Source organism: Littorina saxatilis, linkage group LG13, assembly GCF_037325665.1.
Source record: "Littorina saxatilis isolate snail1 linkage group LG13, US_GU_Lsax_2.0, whole genome shotgun sequence".
Classification (NCBI taxonomy): domain Eukaryota; kingdom Metazoa; phylum Mollusca; class Gastropoda; order Littorinimorpha; family Littorinidae; genus Littorina; species Littorina saxatilis.
The window spans coordinates 22,533,194-22,550,983 of NC_090257.1; the positions used below are offsets into that span (position 1 = coordinate 22,533,194).

General features: G+C 44.6%; 2 protein-coding genes across 2 annotated transcripts in view; one reads left to right on the top strand and one right to left on the bottom strand.

The window, feature by feature from the left end:
• The window catches only part of LOC138983890 (cell division cycle protein 16 homolog), a 161,973-nt gene that overhangs the window by 23,659 nt on the left and 120,524 nt on the right, over nucleotides 1-17,790 (bottom strand). The window lies entirely within an intron of this gene.
• LOC138983884 (inactive ubiquitin carboxyl-terminal hydrolase MINDY-4B-like) overlaps nucleotides 1-17,790 on the top strand; it is a 30,026-nt gene that overhangs the window by 716 nt on the left and 11,520 nt on the right. Inside the window, exons 2-8 of the mRNA XM_070357213.1 lie at nucleotides 1,696-1,787; nucleotides 2,268-2,387; nucleotides 2,913-3,007; nucleotides 3,834-3,999; nucleotides 13,932-13,997; nucleotides 14,436-14,506; nucleotides 15,055-15,214. Of these exons, the coding sequence (XP_070213314.1) occupies nucleotides 1,696-1,787; nucleotides 2,268-2,387; nucleotides 2,913-3,007; nucleotides 3,834-3,999; nucleotides 13,932-13,997; nucleotides 14,436-14,506; nucleotides 15,055-15,214 (770 nt within the window). The remainder of the gene's footprint in view (nucleotides 1-1,695; nucleotides 1,788-2,267; nucleotides 2,388-2,912; nucleotides 3,008-3,833; nucleotides 4,000-13,931; nucleotides 13,998-14,435; nucleotides 14,507-15,054; nucleotides 15,215-17,790) is intronic.

Sequence of the window (17,790 nt, forward strand, 5' to 3'; positions counted from 1 at the left end):
TTGACCCATAGCTGGGGGTTGGTTCGTGGGCACCAGGGCGTTTCCACACACCGGTGGGCCTGCATGCCGCACGTCTAGGGGCCAACCTCCTCCGAGTCCTTGTAGTCTAGCCTGGGGCCTTGCGGTACCCAGTTTACGCCTGTCGCCGCGATGGAGGCACTACATAGGGCTTGTTGTGGAGAGGTTATTATACTGGCAGGAGAGACTGACGCATTCTGCTCTCTTTTCGCGTTGTCCTAAAAAGGACAGACGGTGCTAGCCAGCGGTGAGGGCTGAAAGCGAGAAGTGACAAGCACAAGACACTTCGCCAACACACTAGACACGCCACACAACCGTTTGGCAGGCAGAAGTTATTAACAAAAAGTTTGAGAAAACAGAGTCTAAAAAGGAAGGGAGTCTTAAAAAGGGGGTTCCACTGTAGTTGTTATTTTTCAAGGTTTTTGGCTCACGTAAGTGTAGCCTATGCGATCGTAACTTTGTCTGTCTGTGCGTGCGTGCGTGCGTGCGTCTGTGCGTGTGTATGTCTGTGGTAGAAACTCTAACATTTGAAGACGTCACATTACATCGACGTCACATTATGACGTAAGAGGGTTAGACGTCACGCGAAGGAAGTACTGACAGTCTCGGTCATTATTATTTTGAGCGCGCCGAGACTAGTTGGCAGTCGTGTCCTTGTAAGTAGGCTCAAAGAAACTACAATGGGAACCTCATGTACAGTGTTTGGTAGGCTACATGCAGACAGACAGATCTAGATCTAGTGTCTCGCTTTCTTGCACAGTTTCACCTATGCTCTTTCTGTGTGTGTGTGTGTGTGTGTGTGTGTGTGTGTGTGTGTGTGTGTGTGTGTGTGTGTGTGTGTGTGTGTGTGTGACGGAGTGATTGAGTTTGTGTTACTGTTTGTCGATTTCTTACGTGAGCCTTGATGGCTTCGCCTCTTGTTTTTAATTAGCCCTGGAGTTTTGGATCTCTGTGGTGGTTGTGAAGCATTGAAAATATACATATTTGGGACAATTTGAAATACTTTCTGAGGATGTTGTAGATATGGAGGCATAATATCGCACATCTTTCTCAGAATGTGGAATATTGCCTAATGTAAGACCAGCTTATAGTGCTATTTTTACTGTATATATCTTGATACTTATAGGTATAGGGAATATTTGCCCCCTGCGGGTTAGGGGGAGTCACATATTGGTTGGGACGAGAAAGAATTTACCCGATGCTCCCCAGCATGTCGTAAGAGGCGACTAACGGATTCTGTTTCTCCTTTTACCCTTGTTACGTGTTTCTTGTATAGAATATAGTCAATGTTTGTAAAGATTTTAGTCAAGCAGTATGTTAGAAATGTTAAGTCCTTTGTACTGGAAACTTGCATTCTCCCAGTAAGGTAATATATTGTACTACGTTGCAAGCCCCTGGAGCAAATTTTTGATTAGTGCTTTTGTGAACAAGAAACAAACGACAAGTGGCTCTATCCCATCACCCCCCTTCCCTCCGTCGCGATATAACCTTGAACGGTTGAAAACGACGTTAAACACCAAATAAAGAAAGAAAGATAGGGAACATTTAGTGATCAGGAATCTTTGTCTTTTGTTTATAATTTGAATTTTAAGATATACTGTATTCTCAATTCATTTTAAATGTTTCATCTGAATGGTGTTGGTGTGTGTGTGCCTGTGTGTGTCTGTGTGGTTTCAGGGGAGAATACCTTGATGCCGACACAGCATCAGCTTAGATCCGCCGGACATCGCACAATTGGCGGCACACCCATCGCCCTGGAAACTGCCATTGTAAAACTCCATTTTTCTCGATAAAAATGGTCTTACGGTTGATTCGCAAATCAATTTTCAAAAATGATAAGTTAAAAAGGTTCTCTACTTGTGTGCGGTGATATGAATAAACAGTGGCACAATTACAATAAAAAGCCTAAGTCGATTAAGATGAAACAGAAGACCATTATATAATGCTCCCCTGGGAATGACAAAAAAATTGGTCTGTCAACAAACCAACAAACATCTTATAATGTTCTTTTTTGGCAGATATTGCATGCAACCATTTATAGGTCATAAGAAAGCATCACATTTTAAATCAGCAGAATGCCATCATTGATTTTGAAGCACTGATGTTGCTTTTGTGTATATAATACATAGTGATCATTTACAACAATGATGCATGCATACGTTGGTTCATGTATTATTAAAATGATAGTAATTTTTAATCAATTGTACAAAAACACTGATGATGATGAAAAAGATGACTATTTTGTGCAGGAACTACGCAAGATAGTGTATGGTTCCGTGATTCACTCCTTCAGTCGAGAATGGCGCAAGTCCACCCTGGCCTTTCAGGACATTGACGGGCCTTACCCGTTTGGGATACAGACACAGCTGGTCAGTAATTTGTGTGTTCCAACATGCAGCGACAGGCACGTTTAGATGTGTCAAAGATATTCTTTGATTTAATGTCTATTAATTTTGAGGGACAAGTGGTATTGTTAAGTGTGTGTGTGTGTGTGTGTGTGTGTGTGTGTGTGTGTGTGTGTGTGTGTATGTGTGTTGTTGAATTAAGTTCAAGATCTTTGTATTTTTTTAATTGAGAGTAATGTTGCAATGTGTTCTCAGAGGAAGATAGGTCAGTTGGACCTGTGTTGAAAATATGTACAGGTCTAAATATGTATAGGTCCAAATGTTAAGACTTTTTTTGCTTGATTGAAAGTTCATGGTTATAGGACAATATCCTACATGTCAAAACTATCCAACGGTAGTCCAGCCAGTGCATGGTCAGACCAATGCGTCAGATCAAAAAAGTATGTGTCATATAGGACCTGTAAATTAGGCCTGGGAACAATTAACTCTGTTGCAATGATAAAAAGTTGTTGCAATGAGTAGGAAAGTTTGTTTTTATTCTGTTTTCAGTGCAACTCAAGAGGCTTGGCCTTGTGTGTTCAAGGTTACATGCTGAAAAGGCTGTGCTTTGACCGAGAGTACACGTCCAGTCTCTTTAGTGTCAGGTAAGTGTATGAAGAACAGGAATGAATTGTTCGTATGATTTGGTCGGGCATTCATAGTTCTTATATGAGACTCGCATGTGTCAGCTGAATTATAACTTGGATATAATACTTTGTGAATGTGAAAGTCAGCTAGCTTGATTTATTTTTCATTGAATTGTTAAGTTAAGACAAGACGGGTGGATGAGACGCTGGCCTCTCAAGCTGAAGGTTGAGGGTTTGAATCCCGACTGCGCCTGGTGGGTTAAGGGTGGAAATTTGTTTGATATCTCCCAGGTGCCTATAACCTTGCCATAACACGTAGCCCGTATGCCAGACGAAAGACTGCCCAAAAGACTGTTCTATGGCGAGCTGAAACAGGGCCAGCGGTCCCACGGAGGACAGAAGAAACGCTTCAAAGACACACTCAAAGCCTCACTGAAAGCGTTTTCCATCAACCCTGACACGAGGGAGAAATCTGCACTGGATCGTGCCACCTGGCGCTCCTCCATCCACAAAGGCGCCAAGATGTGCGAGGCCAGCAGAACCACCGCCGCTGAATTGATGAGACAGACCCGAAAAGCCCGTGCCATCAATCCTCCTGGAGACGTCCCACTCGTCCCTTGTCCCTTTTGTGTCCGAACCTTCCGTGCCAGGATCGGCCTTGTCAGCCATCTACGCACACACAGAAATAGCCAGCCCCAGCAACCCCCGGATGACTAGAGTGGTCCTCGTCGAATCGACAGACGAACAACACACACACATAACCTTGCCATACCTTTAAGCCTTTACCTAATACCATACACCCTACCATACCTTACCTTACCTTGTTATATTTGTTCCCCCACAGTTCACTTCGACCTAACAGCTTTGAGCGACGGAAGGCGTTGATTGATGGAGTCTGTGAGATGCTGTGGCAGGCTGGAGAGAAGCGGCGCTGCTGCGTTGTTCTGCTAGAGGACGATGCGTCGTTCGGCCCTGACTATCGCTACCGCTTTGACAACATCACAGAAAGGGTAAGGATAAAGGCGGTTCTTAATTGAGCCCAAAGTCGACTTCACGAAGTCTTTTTACCCAAAACTCAGTGCTGAAAGCTTCTCGCGGTCAGCTTCACGAGGTATACGTACTTTGCGTAGTCGACTTCGCCCAGTTAAGGACAAGCTTTATGATTAAAAGTATTATCATTTTAGTCTTTTGAGGTTGCCCTCATGGAAATTCAGATTGCCTTCACACTAGGGAAATTAACCGCTAACCAATTTTGTTCTTTTTTTCCCCGCATGTGTGTGTTTGTGTTTTCAATCCCTGAGACTATTTGCTGTCATGTCTGCTGTTGGCTGATGATTTCTCCCTGTTCACCTTATAGAATTGGATGAAAAATTATGCTGGAGATTTTACTATGCTTGTCTCCTCTTGTGACTAATTCTGACTTTGCCACTGCTGTGGGTGCTCTCTTCTTTGCATCGTCAGAGTCTTGATGATGAATAATGGATGTGTTTTGCATTATATAAGAATGCCAATCTTCTCAGAACATTGAGGCCAGGCTCTTTTACGGGCGAGTGTGTTATCGGCGAGAGAACGCACTCCGTTTATATGTGCTGAAAATCAGACAAATAACCTTTGTTCTATGTTTTTGGTTATTTATTCATCATCTGAATGTTGCAGCAGTATGGAGATCCCTTGGGAAGAAGTTAGTGTCCATTATAAGCGAGTATTAGACCACCATGCATGGCCCAAGAGGAGATAATTGTAGCAAACTCTCCCGTGGTTTTAGGCGTGTGTATGTGTGTGCAGTATAGATGACGTGTTGACTCTACATCTTGAACACGCGGCCAGTACAACTGGCCTTGACACGGAACGATTCAAGGGGGGCAATCTCAAGTCATCCGAAAGAGGGAAATCCAAACGCAATCCGCCTTGTTCGATTTTATGGGCTTGGACGATAGAGAAAAATAAGAAAAGCAAAAGCTGGAGTCCAGTCTGGACGAAACTGCTATCAAGAACGCAGAATTGATTTTTTCTGAGGTTTTTTTAGCCGTAAGCGCCATGTTTATCGGAGCAGGAAACTCTTCCAGAGTGAGGCCCCTTTGTTGGTTTGACTGCGGTGAACAGCAGTTATGAGAAATTCGAAATGAGAAATGGCGCTTATGGCTAAAAAAAAAACTCACAAAAAATCAATTCTGCGTTCTTGATAGCAGTTTCGTCCAGACTGGACTCCAGCTTTTGCTTTTCTTATTTTTCTCTATCGTCCAAGCCCATAAAATCGAACAAGGCGGATTGCGTTTGGATTTCCCTCTTTCAGATGACTTGAGATTGCCCCCCTTGAATCGTTCCGTGTCAAGGCCAGTTGTACTGGCCGCGTGTTCAAGATGTTGACTCTAGTACTAAAAGCTATCGTGTGAATGGGATTAATACCAATGCAGAAAAAGATCGTTTGTGATGTCAGATGAGGGTTTTTGTTTTTTTACCTGTGATGCAATATTAACAACTAGAATTTCTTTTAACTGAATCATATTGAATGTTAATAACACCAATAACTTTTAAACAATTGTTTCATCCTTACATTTGCATCATCTTCTCATTTTCAGCTTTCAAAACTAAATGAGTTCAGGTAAAATTTGCACTGTTCTGATGAGCACAGATTGTATTTCTCTCAAACATGCACGTACTTCATGATCATATTTGTGGAGCACAAACATCAGTCTCAATCTTGAGAAGTTGCGCTTTGAGATTTTCTCCAGTTTAATGTGTACTTTTTCAGACACAAAATTTGATTAAATTACATATTATTACCCAACTCACATATAGCAATTAACTCTAGTTCAGTGCTGGTAACGCTGTACGCGTCCCCTTGGTAACAAGGGAGACCACCCTAAAAAAGAGTGATCCATCCCATAATATCAGACCGATGTCCGGTCCAACATCCGTATGCGTGCGCATACGCCGCCATTTGTATCATTTTCTCTCTCAGCGGTTCAACTGGGAAGGACGCTCCTGATGTACGCTCCTGCTGTTTGCAGTTTTTCGCCTTAGTCTTTGGCTTTGGCATCTCCCCTTGGTCGTCGCCTATCTGTTCACCTTTACCTAGCTGTGTGGTGAGATCTTTCCGTTTTGTTATAACTTTAGCGACGTTTTCGTCGCTCGTTTTGTACTTGTGAAATTTTTCTGAAATTGTTTTTCTTTGAAATTTTTCGTGAGTTATTTTTGCTATGGCGGAGGCTGCGCTTGTTGATAGCGTGAAAAGGAAGCCGAGTTCGAGGCAGGTGCCTGACGATTCGCCTCCTAAACGTAGCTCGAGGAGAGAGAAGGGCGCAGGAAAATCCGCGTCTGTTTCTTCTGATTCAACTTCTGTTAAATCTCCCGTGTTAGCAGACGTCAGTTTAACTTCCGGTCAGGCTTGTTTACGTTCTGGCAAGAGTGGTGTTTCGGGCAAAGCTTCTTCTTCTTCTGCTTCTGCTTCTGCTTCAACTTCAGATGGCTGCCCTGGGTTAGCGCCAACTGAAGTTGCGTCTTTATTGTTGACTTTGAGCGCTCAAGTTTCGACACTTGCGTCGGAATTATCTTCCACTAGGGAGGAATTACGAGCGCTTCCGTCTGGTGTTTCTGATGTTCTCTCCTTAGCACAGGTACGGCAGTCTCCTGCAGTTCCGGCTTCGACTTCCGCTAAGCCTTCGGCGACTGTGACTCGGGCGGATGTCCATGCTTCGCAGGATGGGGGTACCAAGTTGGTGTCTCTCCTGAATGTGACACCAGTACAAGGTATGTCTACACCGCTTGCCGGTGTGCGAGCTCAGGGGGCTCTCTCGTGCGTTGGAGGCCGTGAGAGTTCTTATGAGCAGCGAAAGGACGAGCGCCCCCGTACGTCTCTTTATGAGAATATCGGGGACCGTTTTAGTCCTCTTCCGCCCAGGGGGCAGGAAGTGGTCGGTTCTGCCGACGATAAACTGTCTGATGTTCTGCCTCCTGGCTCCGAGCTTGATCTCGAGTCGGAGGGTAGGGCGGAAGACGGGGATGCCTCAGTGGTAGAGGATTCCCAACTGAATTTGCCCGTGAAGCTGTCAGCCGCAGTGGCGCTGGCGGCGGAAACGGCGTTCAGATACTTTCCGGAAGGGGTGGTGAAGGACAAGGCTCAGCTTCACCCACCTCGGTCTGCTTTTGACGATTTCCGGAGTGCACAGGAGCAACGGCCTCGCTTCCGCTTCCGGGAATCGTCAACTATCGCCTATGAAATGGCGAACGTCTTGTGTGGGAAACGCAAACCGGCGGTGCCGTTGTTAGTTCAGCACGGCGATGCTCCGGAAGACGTTGTCTCTTGGCTGGCTCAACCTGGGGCTCGAGCAGCTTCCGGTGTTCCGAAGTTCAAGCTCAACCCTTATCCTGTGAGCCTGATTGACACTTTTGCTCTGCCGTCAGGGGCACTTCCGGTGACGCCGGAACTTGCTGCTTTGAGAGAAGATGGGTACAATAGGGATAGAGTTGTCCCATGTACTGACGGTTCTCTCTCAGCCTTGGAGGAAGTCGGAAGGTCTTTGCTGGAGCTCACGTCCTTGTCGGAGTCTCTGCAAAGGTCTTTGTCGAGATCGATTGCCACATCTCTTGATCCTTTTGAATTTCGGTTCGATGCGTCGCCAACAGATGTTTCGACACTACTGGCTACTCTGGGCAAGGTGACTAGAGAACAGGTTGCCTTGTCTGCCCGGCTGTATACTCACGCAGTGCTTTCAAGGAGATCAGCCTTCTTGACGGGGTCCAGATTTCGGGACACCGCGACTGTGGAGAGGCTGAAGGTCTCCCCTTTTGCTGAGGGGTCTCTCTTAGGGCAGGCGTCTTTCGATGCACTCCAGAAAGAGACGCAGGACGCGCGGGATGTAGCGATCGCGCGTCTGGCTTCACAGGGCTTCCAGAAGCCTCAGGGCAAGTCTCAGTCTCAGGCGTTTTCTTCCGCTAAGCCTCAGACGTCTTCGTCAGGTGGTGGGAAGGCCCAGAAGCAGTCATTCTCCTCCAGGGGTAGGGGGCGTGGAGCTCCATACCCTAAGAGGGGTCAGTCTTTCGGGGGTTCCAGGGGGTCGGGGCGTAAGCCTCACCCCCAATGAAACTTCCCCGAACAACACATCCCTGTGGCCCCCGCGCTGGTTGTAGCGGGCGGCCCGTCCAGGGCCCTTTCTTCCTGGCTGCAACTGGTGGCCAGCAAGTGGGTCACGGGGATAGTGTGTTCGGGGTTCCGGCTTCTCTGGTCAGGGCAGAAGGCTCCCCTGGTCAGGATAATCCCGCCCTGCAGGGCGCCAAAGGATTTGGTGGCACGGAACGCGGTCCAGGAGGAGGTCTCGGCTCTGCTGCTCAAGGGAGCTATAGAGGAGGTCTTGGACGCGCGGTCCCCGGGGTTTTACGGCAGACTTTTCGTAGTGCCGAAAGCCTCGGGGGCGTGGAGGCCGGTGTTAGATCTTTCTCCTTTGAACAAGTTTCTGAGAGTAATCAAGTTTACCATGGAAACTCCAACTTCGGTTCGGGAGGCCTTACGGCCGGGAGATTGGGCAACGTCGATCGATCTTACAGACGCTTACTTTCACGTCCTCATACATGTCGCGGACAGGAAGTGGCTTCGCTTCCCTTGGGGCGGCAAAGCTTACCAGTTCAGGGCTCTGCCGTTCGGCCTGTCTTTAGCTCCGTGGATTTTCACGATTGTGGTCAGGCAGCTTTGCGCTCTTGTGAGACAGGAAGGCATCCGTCTCAGAGCATACCTGGACGATTGGTTAATCCTTCACCAGAACAGGGGGCTTTGCGAGGCTCATACGCACAGGGTGCTGAGCCGGGCGGCACAGCTGGGTTTCTCTGTCAACCTGACAAAATCCGAGTTGGAACCATCCCAGACGTTTACTTACCTGGGCATGGAATTCGACACACTTCGGTGGTCTGTCCGTCCGTCTCAAAGGCGGATCGACAAGCTTCAGGGTCTGATTCGGTCTCTCTACGGAGAGAATCACGCCAGTGCAAGGGTTCTGACTTCGGTTCTGGGTCAGATGGAATCCATGGCTTCCCTCATTCCGTTGGGCAGGGTTCACAAAAGGCCTTTTCAGGCCTCCCTGCAGTCAAGGTGGGATCAGACATCCCAGGACTGGAGTGTTCCGATCGCTCTGGGAACTTGGTTTCAGCAGACCACAGGTGTTTGGCTTCTTCCGGATTTGTTCCGGGGTGTTCCCATTGTTCGTCCACCGCCGGAGAGAGAGTTGTTTACGGACGCATCTCTGACGGGGTGGGGTGCTCATCTGGACGAGCACATGGTTTCGGGAGTTTGGGATTGCTCTCAGGCCTCCCTACATATCAATGTACTGGAGTTGGAGGCCGTTTCCCTGGCGCTTCTAGCGTTCAAGCCTTTCCTGGAGGGCAGTCATGTACGTCTTCACACCGACAACATGTCTGTGGCGTCGTATGTGAACAAGCAGGGGGGGACTCGGTCTCACAGTCTTTCCGACATTGCATGTCGCATTCTCAAGTGGTGTCACGCCCAGCACATTCTGTTGTCAGCAGTGTACTTGAAGGGCAGTCTGAACGTCCTTGCAGACACTTTGAACAGAGGGGACAGGATTGTTCATTCAGAGTGGACTCTCACACACCAGTCTTTGCAGCGGCTTTGGTCGCAGATCGACAAGCCCAAGATAGATCTCTTTGCGACGAGGTTTTCGGCGAGACTTCCTCTCTTTGTGTCCCCCTTCCCGGATCCTCTGGCCTGGAAGGTGAATGCTCTGGAAGTGGATTGGTCAGATCTTCCGGCGTATGCTTTCCCTCCGTTCTGCCTCTTAGGCAAAGTCCTCAGGAAAGTGGACTTAGAGAAACCAGCGCTGGTTCTGGTCGCCCCTCTGTGGCCAAGCCAGCACTGGTTTCCCGACCTACTGCGTCTAGCAGTTCGGCCCCCGATCCCTCTCGCCCTGAAAAGAGGAGATCTCGTGCAGCCTCGGTCAGGCGTTCAGCACGAGAACCCACAGATCCTGGCCCTTCACGCGTGGATTCTGTCCGAAGCGCTTTGCGTAGGGCAGGGGCCTCTTCCCCTACTCTGAGATTCGTTGGACATGCACATAGAAAATCGACGTCTTCGGTTTACTCATCGCACTGGGCCTCTTGGTCTAGGTGGTGCGCGCTTAACGGGGTTAAACCTCTTTCACCTAGGTCTATTCATGTAGCCATCTGTCGTGGTTGGCTGATCAGGGGGCTTCTCCCTCTTCTATTAGGGTCCGGAGGTCGGCGATCTCTTCGACCCTCGCGCAATTAGGCCACAAAATTTCGCTCGGAGGGGTTATCGCTAGTGTTATTAAGGGGGCTGCCCTTTTAGCAGCTCGTTCGAAATCGCTTCTCCCTGCATGGGATTTGTTCCTGGTCTTACGTTTCTTAGCCTCGGAAGAGTTCGAGCCTCTTTTGTCAGCCAGTTTGGCCGATTTGACGCGTAAGACTGTGTTTTTAACGCTTCTCTCTACTTCGAGGAGAGGTAGTGAGGTGCACTCTTTGTCGGGTTTAGACAAGGATATTGCGTTCGAGAAGGATGGTTCCATTTCTCTCAAATTTGTTCCCGGCTTTCTCGCGAAAAACCAGAAACCTGGCCAGCTTTCTCCAATCTTGCGCATCCCACCCTTGAGCAAGATTTTGGCTCCTGGAGATCCCGATATTGCAAATTGTCCTGTGAGAGCTCTCCGATGTTATCTGTCTCGAACTCGGCCTGTTAGGTCAGAAAGTCAAAAGCTTCTTTTCATATCTTTAAACACGGCTAGGTGTAAGGATATAGCTAAGGTGACTCTGGCCAAATGGATCTCCACTCTGATCAAACGAGCATATGCCTGGTGGCAAGTGCAGTCGGGTGATATTAGGGCAGTGTTGCCTCTCACCGCGGCTAGAACCCATGAGGCGAGAGCCTGGGCATCCTCTGTGGCAGTTCTTCGGTCCGGCAAGCTAGCCGAGGTACTGGAAGCTGCGTACTGGCGCTCTGAGGACATCTTCGTCAATTATTACCTCAGAGACGTCGCTTCTGTAAGACAGGATGGAAGCTCCGCGCTGCCTGCCATGGTAGCGGCGGGACAAGTCCTGCATGCCTAGTTTTTGGTAAGTACCCACCACCTATAGTAGCAATCTGCTATATGTGAGTTGGGTAATAATATGTAATTTAATCCAAAATTTTAATAATAAATTTTCATTTAATTAATATACTTACCCAACTCACATCGTTTAAACCCTCCCGCCTCCCCGCTGTGGTGGTATTGGGTTCTAAAAAAGTAGTGAGTTGGGCTTCGTTCGAATGATACAAATGGCGGCGTATGCGCACGCATACGGATGTTGGACCGGACATCGGTCTGATATTATGGGATGGATCACTCTTTTTTAGGGTGGTCTCCCTTGTTACCAAGGGGACGCGTACAGCGTTACCAGCACTGAACTAGAGTTAATTGCTATATGTGAGTTGGGTAAGTATATTAATTAAATGAAAATTTATTATTAAAATTTTGGATTTAGTGGCTGGAGTGGGGTTGGATTTGTCAGGTTGCAAAAGACGGTTGAGCTGCTAATTTATTCCAGACCTGTCAACCCATACGGTTTTGCAGTATTTTGTACAGGATTTATTGAAATTTCGGTGCATACGGCGTACGATGCCTATAGCAGTACGGGCAAACCAATTTGTACGGAAAAATTCAAAACTCGAAGAAAGATCTGAAGCCGATCAATCAGATTCGTTTCTGTTTTGCATGCATGAAATGACCTCACAGTGACTGTGCCCCGATCTCTGAGCTAACTGTGCCAAAGAAAAATTATAGCTTCTTTTTTTTTTTAGTGCTGGTAAATTAATACATCTACCGTGAACGCTATTTCTATGGTAAGAGTTTTGGCATTAGCAGTAGAACACAAAAGATGATGTTCGAAAATACATGTAACTGACTAACTCTATCAGGCTTATTATTGGTTATTGAAGAGTGATTGTAACTCTTGCTTTGAATGAGTCAAAACTTTTCCTTGTGATATATTATAGTCCAGTCACTAGCGAGCGGTGTCTAAAGCATGTGGACAAGGAGTATGTGTAGAAATCTTGCCTCACTAAAAGCAAGAGTATTCGTGACTCTTTCACAACCCATATATATATATCAAAGCAAGAGTTACAATCACTCTTCAATAACCAATAATAAGCCTGATAGAGTTAGTCAGTTACATGTATTTTCGAACATCATCTTTTGTGTTCTACTGCTAATGCCAAAACTCTTACCATAGAAATAGCGTTCACGGTAGATGTATTAATTTACCAGCACTAAAAAAAAAAAGAAGCTATAATTTTTCTTTGGCACAGTTAGCTCAGAGATCGGGGCACAGTCACTGTGAGGTCATTTCATGCATGTAATGAATTTTTATGGATTGTTTTAGTCTAGGAAAGTGGTTTTGCATTCATGTATGCAGATTTCTTTACATATGCAGGGCAGTTCATGCAGGTTTATAATTTGTGCTGTGTATGTACAATGTCATATATGCTGAGGCTTTTATTGTTCAAGCGTTATTGTTTAAGTGTTGCTTGACACTCTCTCCATACTGCTTTAAATGCATGGTTTTTAATTTGAGTAACAGTTCTTCACTTTGTCACCTTTTCCTCTCATTACATTTAGTCAAGTTTTGACTAAAATGTTTTAACATAGAGGGGGAATCGAGACGAGGGCCGTGGTGTGTGTGTGTGTGTGTCTGTGTGTGTCTGTGCGTGTGTCTGTGCGTGTGTGTGTGTAGAGCGATATGATCTGACCAAACTACTGGACCGATCTTTATGAAATTTTACATGAGAGTTCCTGGGAATGATATCCCCGGACGTTTTTTTTCTCTTTTTCGATAAATACTTTTGATGACGTCATATCCGGCTTTTTGTAAAAATTTTGGCCAAACAATCTTTGATGAAGGCCGGACTTCGGTATTGGATTTCAGCTTGGTGGCTTAAAAATTAATTAATGACTTTGGTCATTAAAAATCTGAAAATTGTAAAAAAAAAAATTTTTATAAAACGATCCAAATTTACGTTCATCTTATTCTTCATTATTTTCTGATTCCAAAAACATATAAATATGTTATATTTGGATTAAAAACAAGCTCTGAAAATTAAAAATATAAAAATTATGATCAAAATTAAATTTTCAAAATCAATTTAAAAACACTTTCATCTTATTCCTTGTCGATTCCTGATTCCAAAAACATATAGATATGATATGTTTGGATTAAAAACACGCTCAGAAAGTTAAAACGAAGAGAGGTACAGAAAAGCGTGCTATCCTTCTCAGCGCAACTTCTACCCCGCTCTTCGTGTCTATTTCACTGCCTTTGCCACGAACGGTGGACTGACGATGCTACGAGTATACGGTCTTGCTGAAAAATTGCATTGCGTTCAGTTTGATTCTGTGAGTTTGACAGCTTGACTAAATGTTGTATTTTTGCCTTACGCGACTTGTTTTTTCTCTTGCAGTTCTATGTGGAAAATGTCACAGTGGAACCCCCCTTTAAAACCTCCACAAATCTGAGAAAATCTGAGGTCTTAAAAAGGGGGAAGTCTTAAAATAGGGGTAAATTTACAGAGGTTATGAACAGAAAATCTTAGAAAACAGCCTAGGATCTCTAAAGGGAGGGAGTCTTACATTGGGGGGGACTCTCAAAAGAGGGGTTCCACTGTAAAATGTATTCGATTTGCATCTTATCATCTTTCAGCCATTGTTTTAAAACTTCTCTCCTTTCTTCTTATCAATCATGTCTCACTTTTCAAAAGTGTATTCAGAATAATATGTGTTCCGTGTTTTATTTCTCGCAGTAGCACGTTCAGCATAACAAGCAGTAAAGTGAGGCATTGAAATTATCGATATCTGAGTGTGTAAGTTTGCATTTTAGAGGGACCACCATGGATTATAAGACTGACTTACGGTCTTAGTACAGCCTGTTTTGTTTTTATTTTTGGCAGCTTCATCTGTTTGAATTCAAGAAATTTGAAGATGTCCAGTTCTTTGTCAAAAGGAATTTGGAAAGGGTAAGTCAAAAAGAAACATGCCAGAAAAGCTAAAGAGTACGGACATTTTGAGAGAGAAACAAACGAATTTGTTCATATGCATTAAATTTGTTTTGTGAAATTAAAAAAAACCCACAAAGCATAACAATGATGGCATACAGAGAGAGAGAGAGAGAGAGAGAGAGAGAGAGAGAGAGAGAGAGAGAGAGAGAGAGAGAGACAGAGAGACAGAGAGACAGAGAGAGAGAGAGAGAGAGAGTGTGTGTGTGTGTAAGTGTACACAATTAAATTAAGGGCATTACAAGTATTTGCTCACAGCATGATGCTTATACTTAATTGGCTTTGTGCATTGCTTATGTGTTTGTGTCATTCTCATTTAGGTTTTAGTTTGTGTGTGCATGAATGTATTTGTTAGTGGTCACATAGAAGTGTTTTTTTAGCATGTGAATGGTTGTTCAGTTTCAGGCAGAAAATGGGTGTGGCTTGATTCAAATTCTCTACAGTCTTGTTTTGTCAAGGACTGTACAAAAGTAAGTCACTTTTTGTCTAAAGCATCGCATTTTTATAGCTCTACGTTTGTCTTTTTCTTTCTCTCAGCTCTTATTTGAACTACATGATTTGCAATGCTCTGATTGTCATTAACTTCTTGATTTGTTTGGAGAGAATGTTCATGTGTGTGTGTATGTGTGTTGTGTCGTGTGTGTGTGTGTGTTGAGTTGTGTTGTGTGCATGTGACTGTTGTGTTGTGGTGTGTGTGTGTGTGTGTGCGTGTGTGTGTGATGTCTGTCTGTCTATCTGTGTGATGTCTGTCTGTCTCACAATCTGTCTGTCTGTCTGTCTGTTTTTCTGTCAATCTGTCCATCAATTGGTTTGTTTATCTGTGCAGTGCTCTCAAGTAAATTAATTGTACTCATAATATGTACTATTATTAGTTCTCGATACTTACATCTTGTGAAATACTGTTGGCATTTTGATGTTTTCGCGCATTGCTGCAATTCTTAGAATACATTTTCGGAGATAATTATACCAACTTTGTTTTAGACCTGGATTAAACGACATTGATAAATTCTGTCCACAGAATACGTGAAGACATGGGCATAGGGGAGGATAGCAAGGCTAAGCTTCTGACTGACGTGGAAGACCTGACCATTTCACTGCTCAACTTGACCATCACTGGACGTGCCGTCAGCCATTTACACAACGGTGACCTCCTCTATGACCTCAAGGGAAGTTTACTGGTAAGAGTTTTAGTGTGACGGGGTGACGCAGTAGTCCCCCTTTCACAGCAGCTGCTCTGCATTGGTGGAGTTGTCTCCCTGCCTTGAGCATGAGCTCTACGTTTCTGGTAGGTCTGTAAACAGAATACCGGCGAGATGTGGAGAGCTGTTTGTGATGTCTAGGATCTGGCTGCTAGCCTATTGTCATTCGTAGTATCCTCTTGGGAACCTTTGCATTCACATAGCAGTTTTTATAGGGCTATTTATTGAGCCCAAACTCAGCCAAACAATGTTTGCCTGGCTTTCCTTCATAGGTGCTGCCCTATATGCCAACCGGCATAATGGGCAGTAAGTAAGTAAGTAAGCCTTAATAGGTAATTCGAGTGGCTGATCGTGCACATGTATTAACATTAGTTACACTTTTTCTTTTTTCTTTTAAAGCCGTTTATATTTGTACTGCACAGGGACAAGGTTGATTTATCCCATGACCTGCCTCTTTGTCTCTGTTAGCTGAGGAGGTGATTATTCTGGATAATCCATCACAACCATATGGATTATCTATCACAACCGAGTCTCGATCTCACCTGTCATTGGTCATTGTCTTTGATCTCAGAGTACAATTGAATAATTTATAGAGGTCATCGGCATATTTATCGTTAACTCGGAGACTTCACTTTCTTTAGCAAAACGATTGAAATATTCTGCGGTATAAAAGTCGAACTCACATTTAGCTGCCCCCCGCGGGTTAGGGGGAAGAATTTACCTGATGCTCCCCAGCATGTGGTAAGAGGCGACTAACGGATTCTGTTTCTCCTTTTACCCTTGTTAACACTATTGTGACTAGCATTGCCACGGCGTTAACGTCCTGCCTGCCCAAGCTTGCCACCAAGAAACTTCCCAAAAAACAGTAACTGAAAAGAAATCTGTCTAGCAAGCTTGAATTAAGTCCAATCACCACCAAATTTTGTGTACTAATTAAAAAATGGATGCCCAGTTCAGTCGTGCTATTTATAAGTTTGTCACGCGATTTGTTTTAGCAAAGGGGGGGTGAAAGGGGGATAATTTGTGTTTTTTAACGTTTTTTTGTGTGTGTTTTCTTTTCCACTGCTTTTTTAAAAGTTATTTTTTAACAGAAAGTATTATAAATAATTTTATAACCAAACAAGGTGTAAAACCTATGAATTAGCTGAAATATTGTTAAAATTCTACACAGAAATAAGGAGACAGTACAAAGAAAAAAACAAGCAAATCCCGCATTCACTCACAGCATCCTGACTCAAATGAAACAAAATTGTGACACTCACCAAATGATGTCTAGGTAATCCATATTGAATATAAGTCACATTTTCACAACAAAGTCCCAACTGTACACCTATGAACATTTCCAAAAGGATTAGGCTCCAGCCATCCATTGTTATCAGTGCTGCCACGCCCCCCTTGCAACTACACATTCGAAGATTCATGCAGTACCACCCTAACACGTGTAGTTGGCCGACTCATACTAGCAGCAACAACGGGACTGTTTCTTCCTCAATATCACTGCTATTATCGCTTTCTTGAGGCGAAAACAACACGTCGGAATCATGATCTACAGGGTCCTCAAGATCCAACATCCGGAGAATCTCCTCCCGTGACAAGGCTCGCCTTCGATTCATTTTTTTCTCTCGAAAAAAACCGCTCAAACCAGGCTAATTTTACATATGGCGGAAGGGCACACCAAGTGTGTCAAGGGAAACAACTCAATTTACTGCAAGCTTCAAAAACCGGGAAGCAATCACGAGTCGTGTACCTTGTATACATGTCTAATACTAAAATAGTCACTTCCCGTCCGTGGGCGTTGCAGCGCTATTACTAATATAGTCACCTCCCGTCGCGAAAGTGTTAAGTGTTTCTTGTATAGAATATAGTCAATGTTTGTACAGATTTTAGTCAAGCAGTATGTAAGAAATGTTAAGTCCTTTGTACTGGAAACTTGCATTCTCCCAGTAAGGTCATATATTGTACTACATTGCAAGCCCCTGGAGCAATTTTTTTCAGTGCTTTTGTGAACAAGAAACAATTAACAAGTGGCTCTATCCCATCTCCCCCCTTGCGATATAACCTTCGTGGTTGAAAACGACGTTAAACACCAAATAAAGAAAGAAAGACTCACGTTCAGCTAACGATCTACATACATTTTAACATTGAAGAAATAAAGAAAACAACAAAGAATACACATAATCTACTGGGGTGAAAAGTGCTGAGTGAAGATTATGAGTTGGCCGAAGCGGGTGAGAGAGAGAAAGAGAGCGATCGAGACAGACAGTGATTCAAGGCGCACAACTCTGGTACTCTTCATCGGCAACCGCTTAGATCAATCCCGACAACAAAATCCTGATTCAAAATCCTGAGCGACAAAATAAGAATTAAACTAAAACAGTATATGCTCACAGTTTTGTTCATTTGCTATCGCTTTTAGAGCATTGATTGATTCAACAGAACAAGGCTGTCCCATCTGCCGTCTGCTGCAGATCTGTCTACAGAATTACAGGCTAAGCTTACTGATCAAGTTGACCAGCAACATGGAAATTGACACTTACAAAGTTGGAGATATGGTT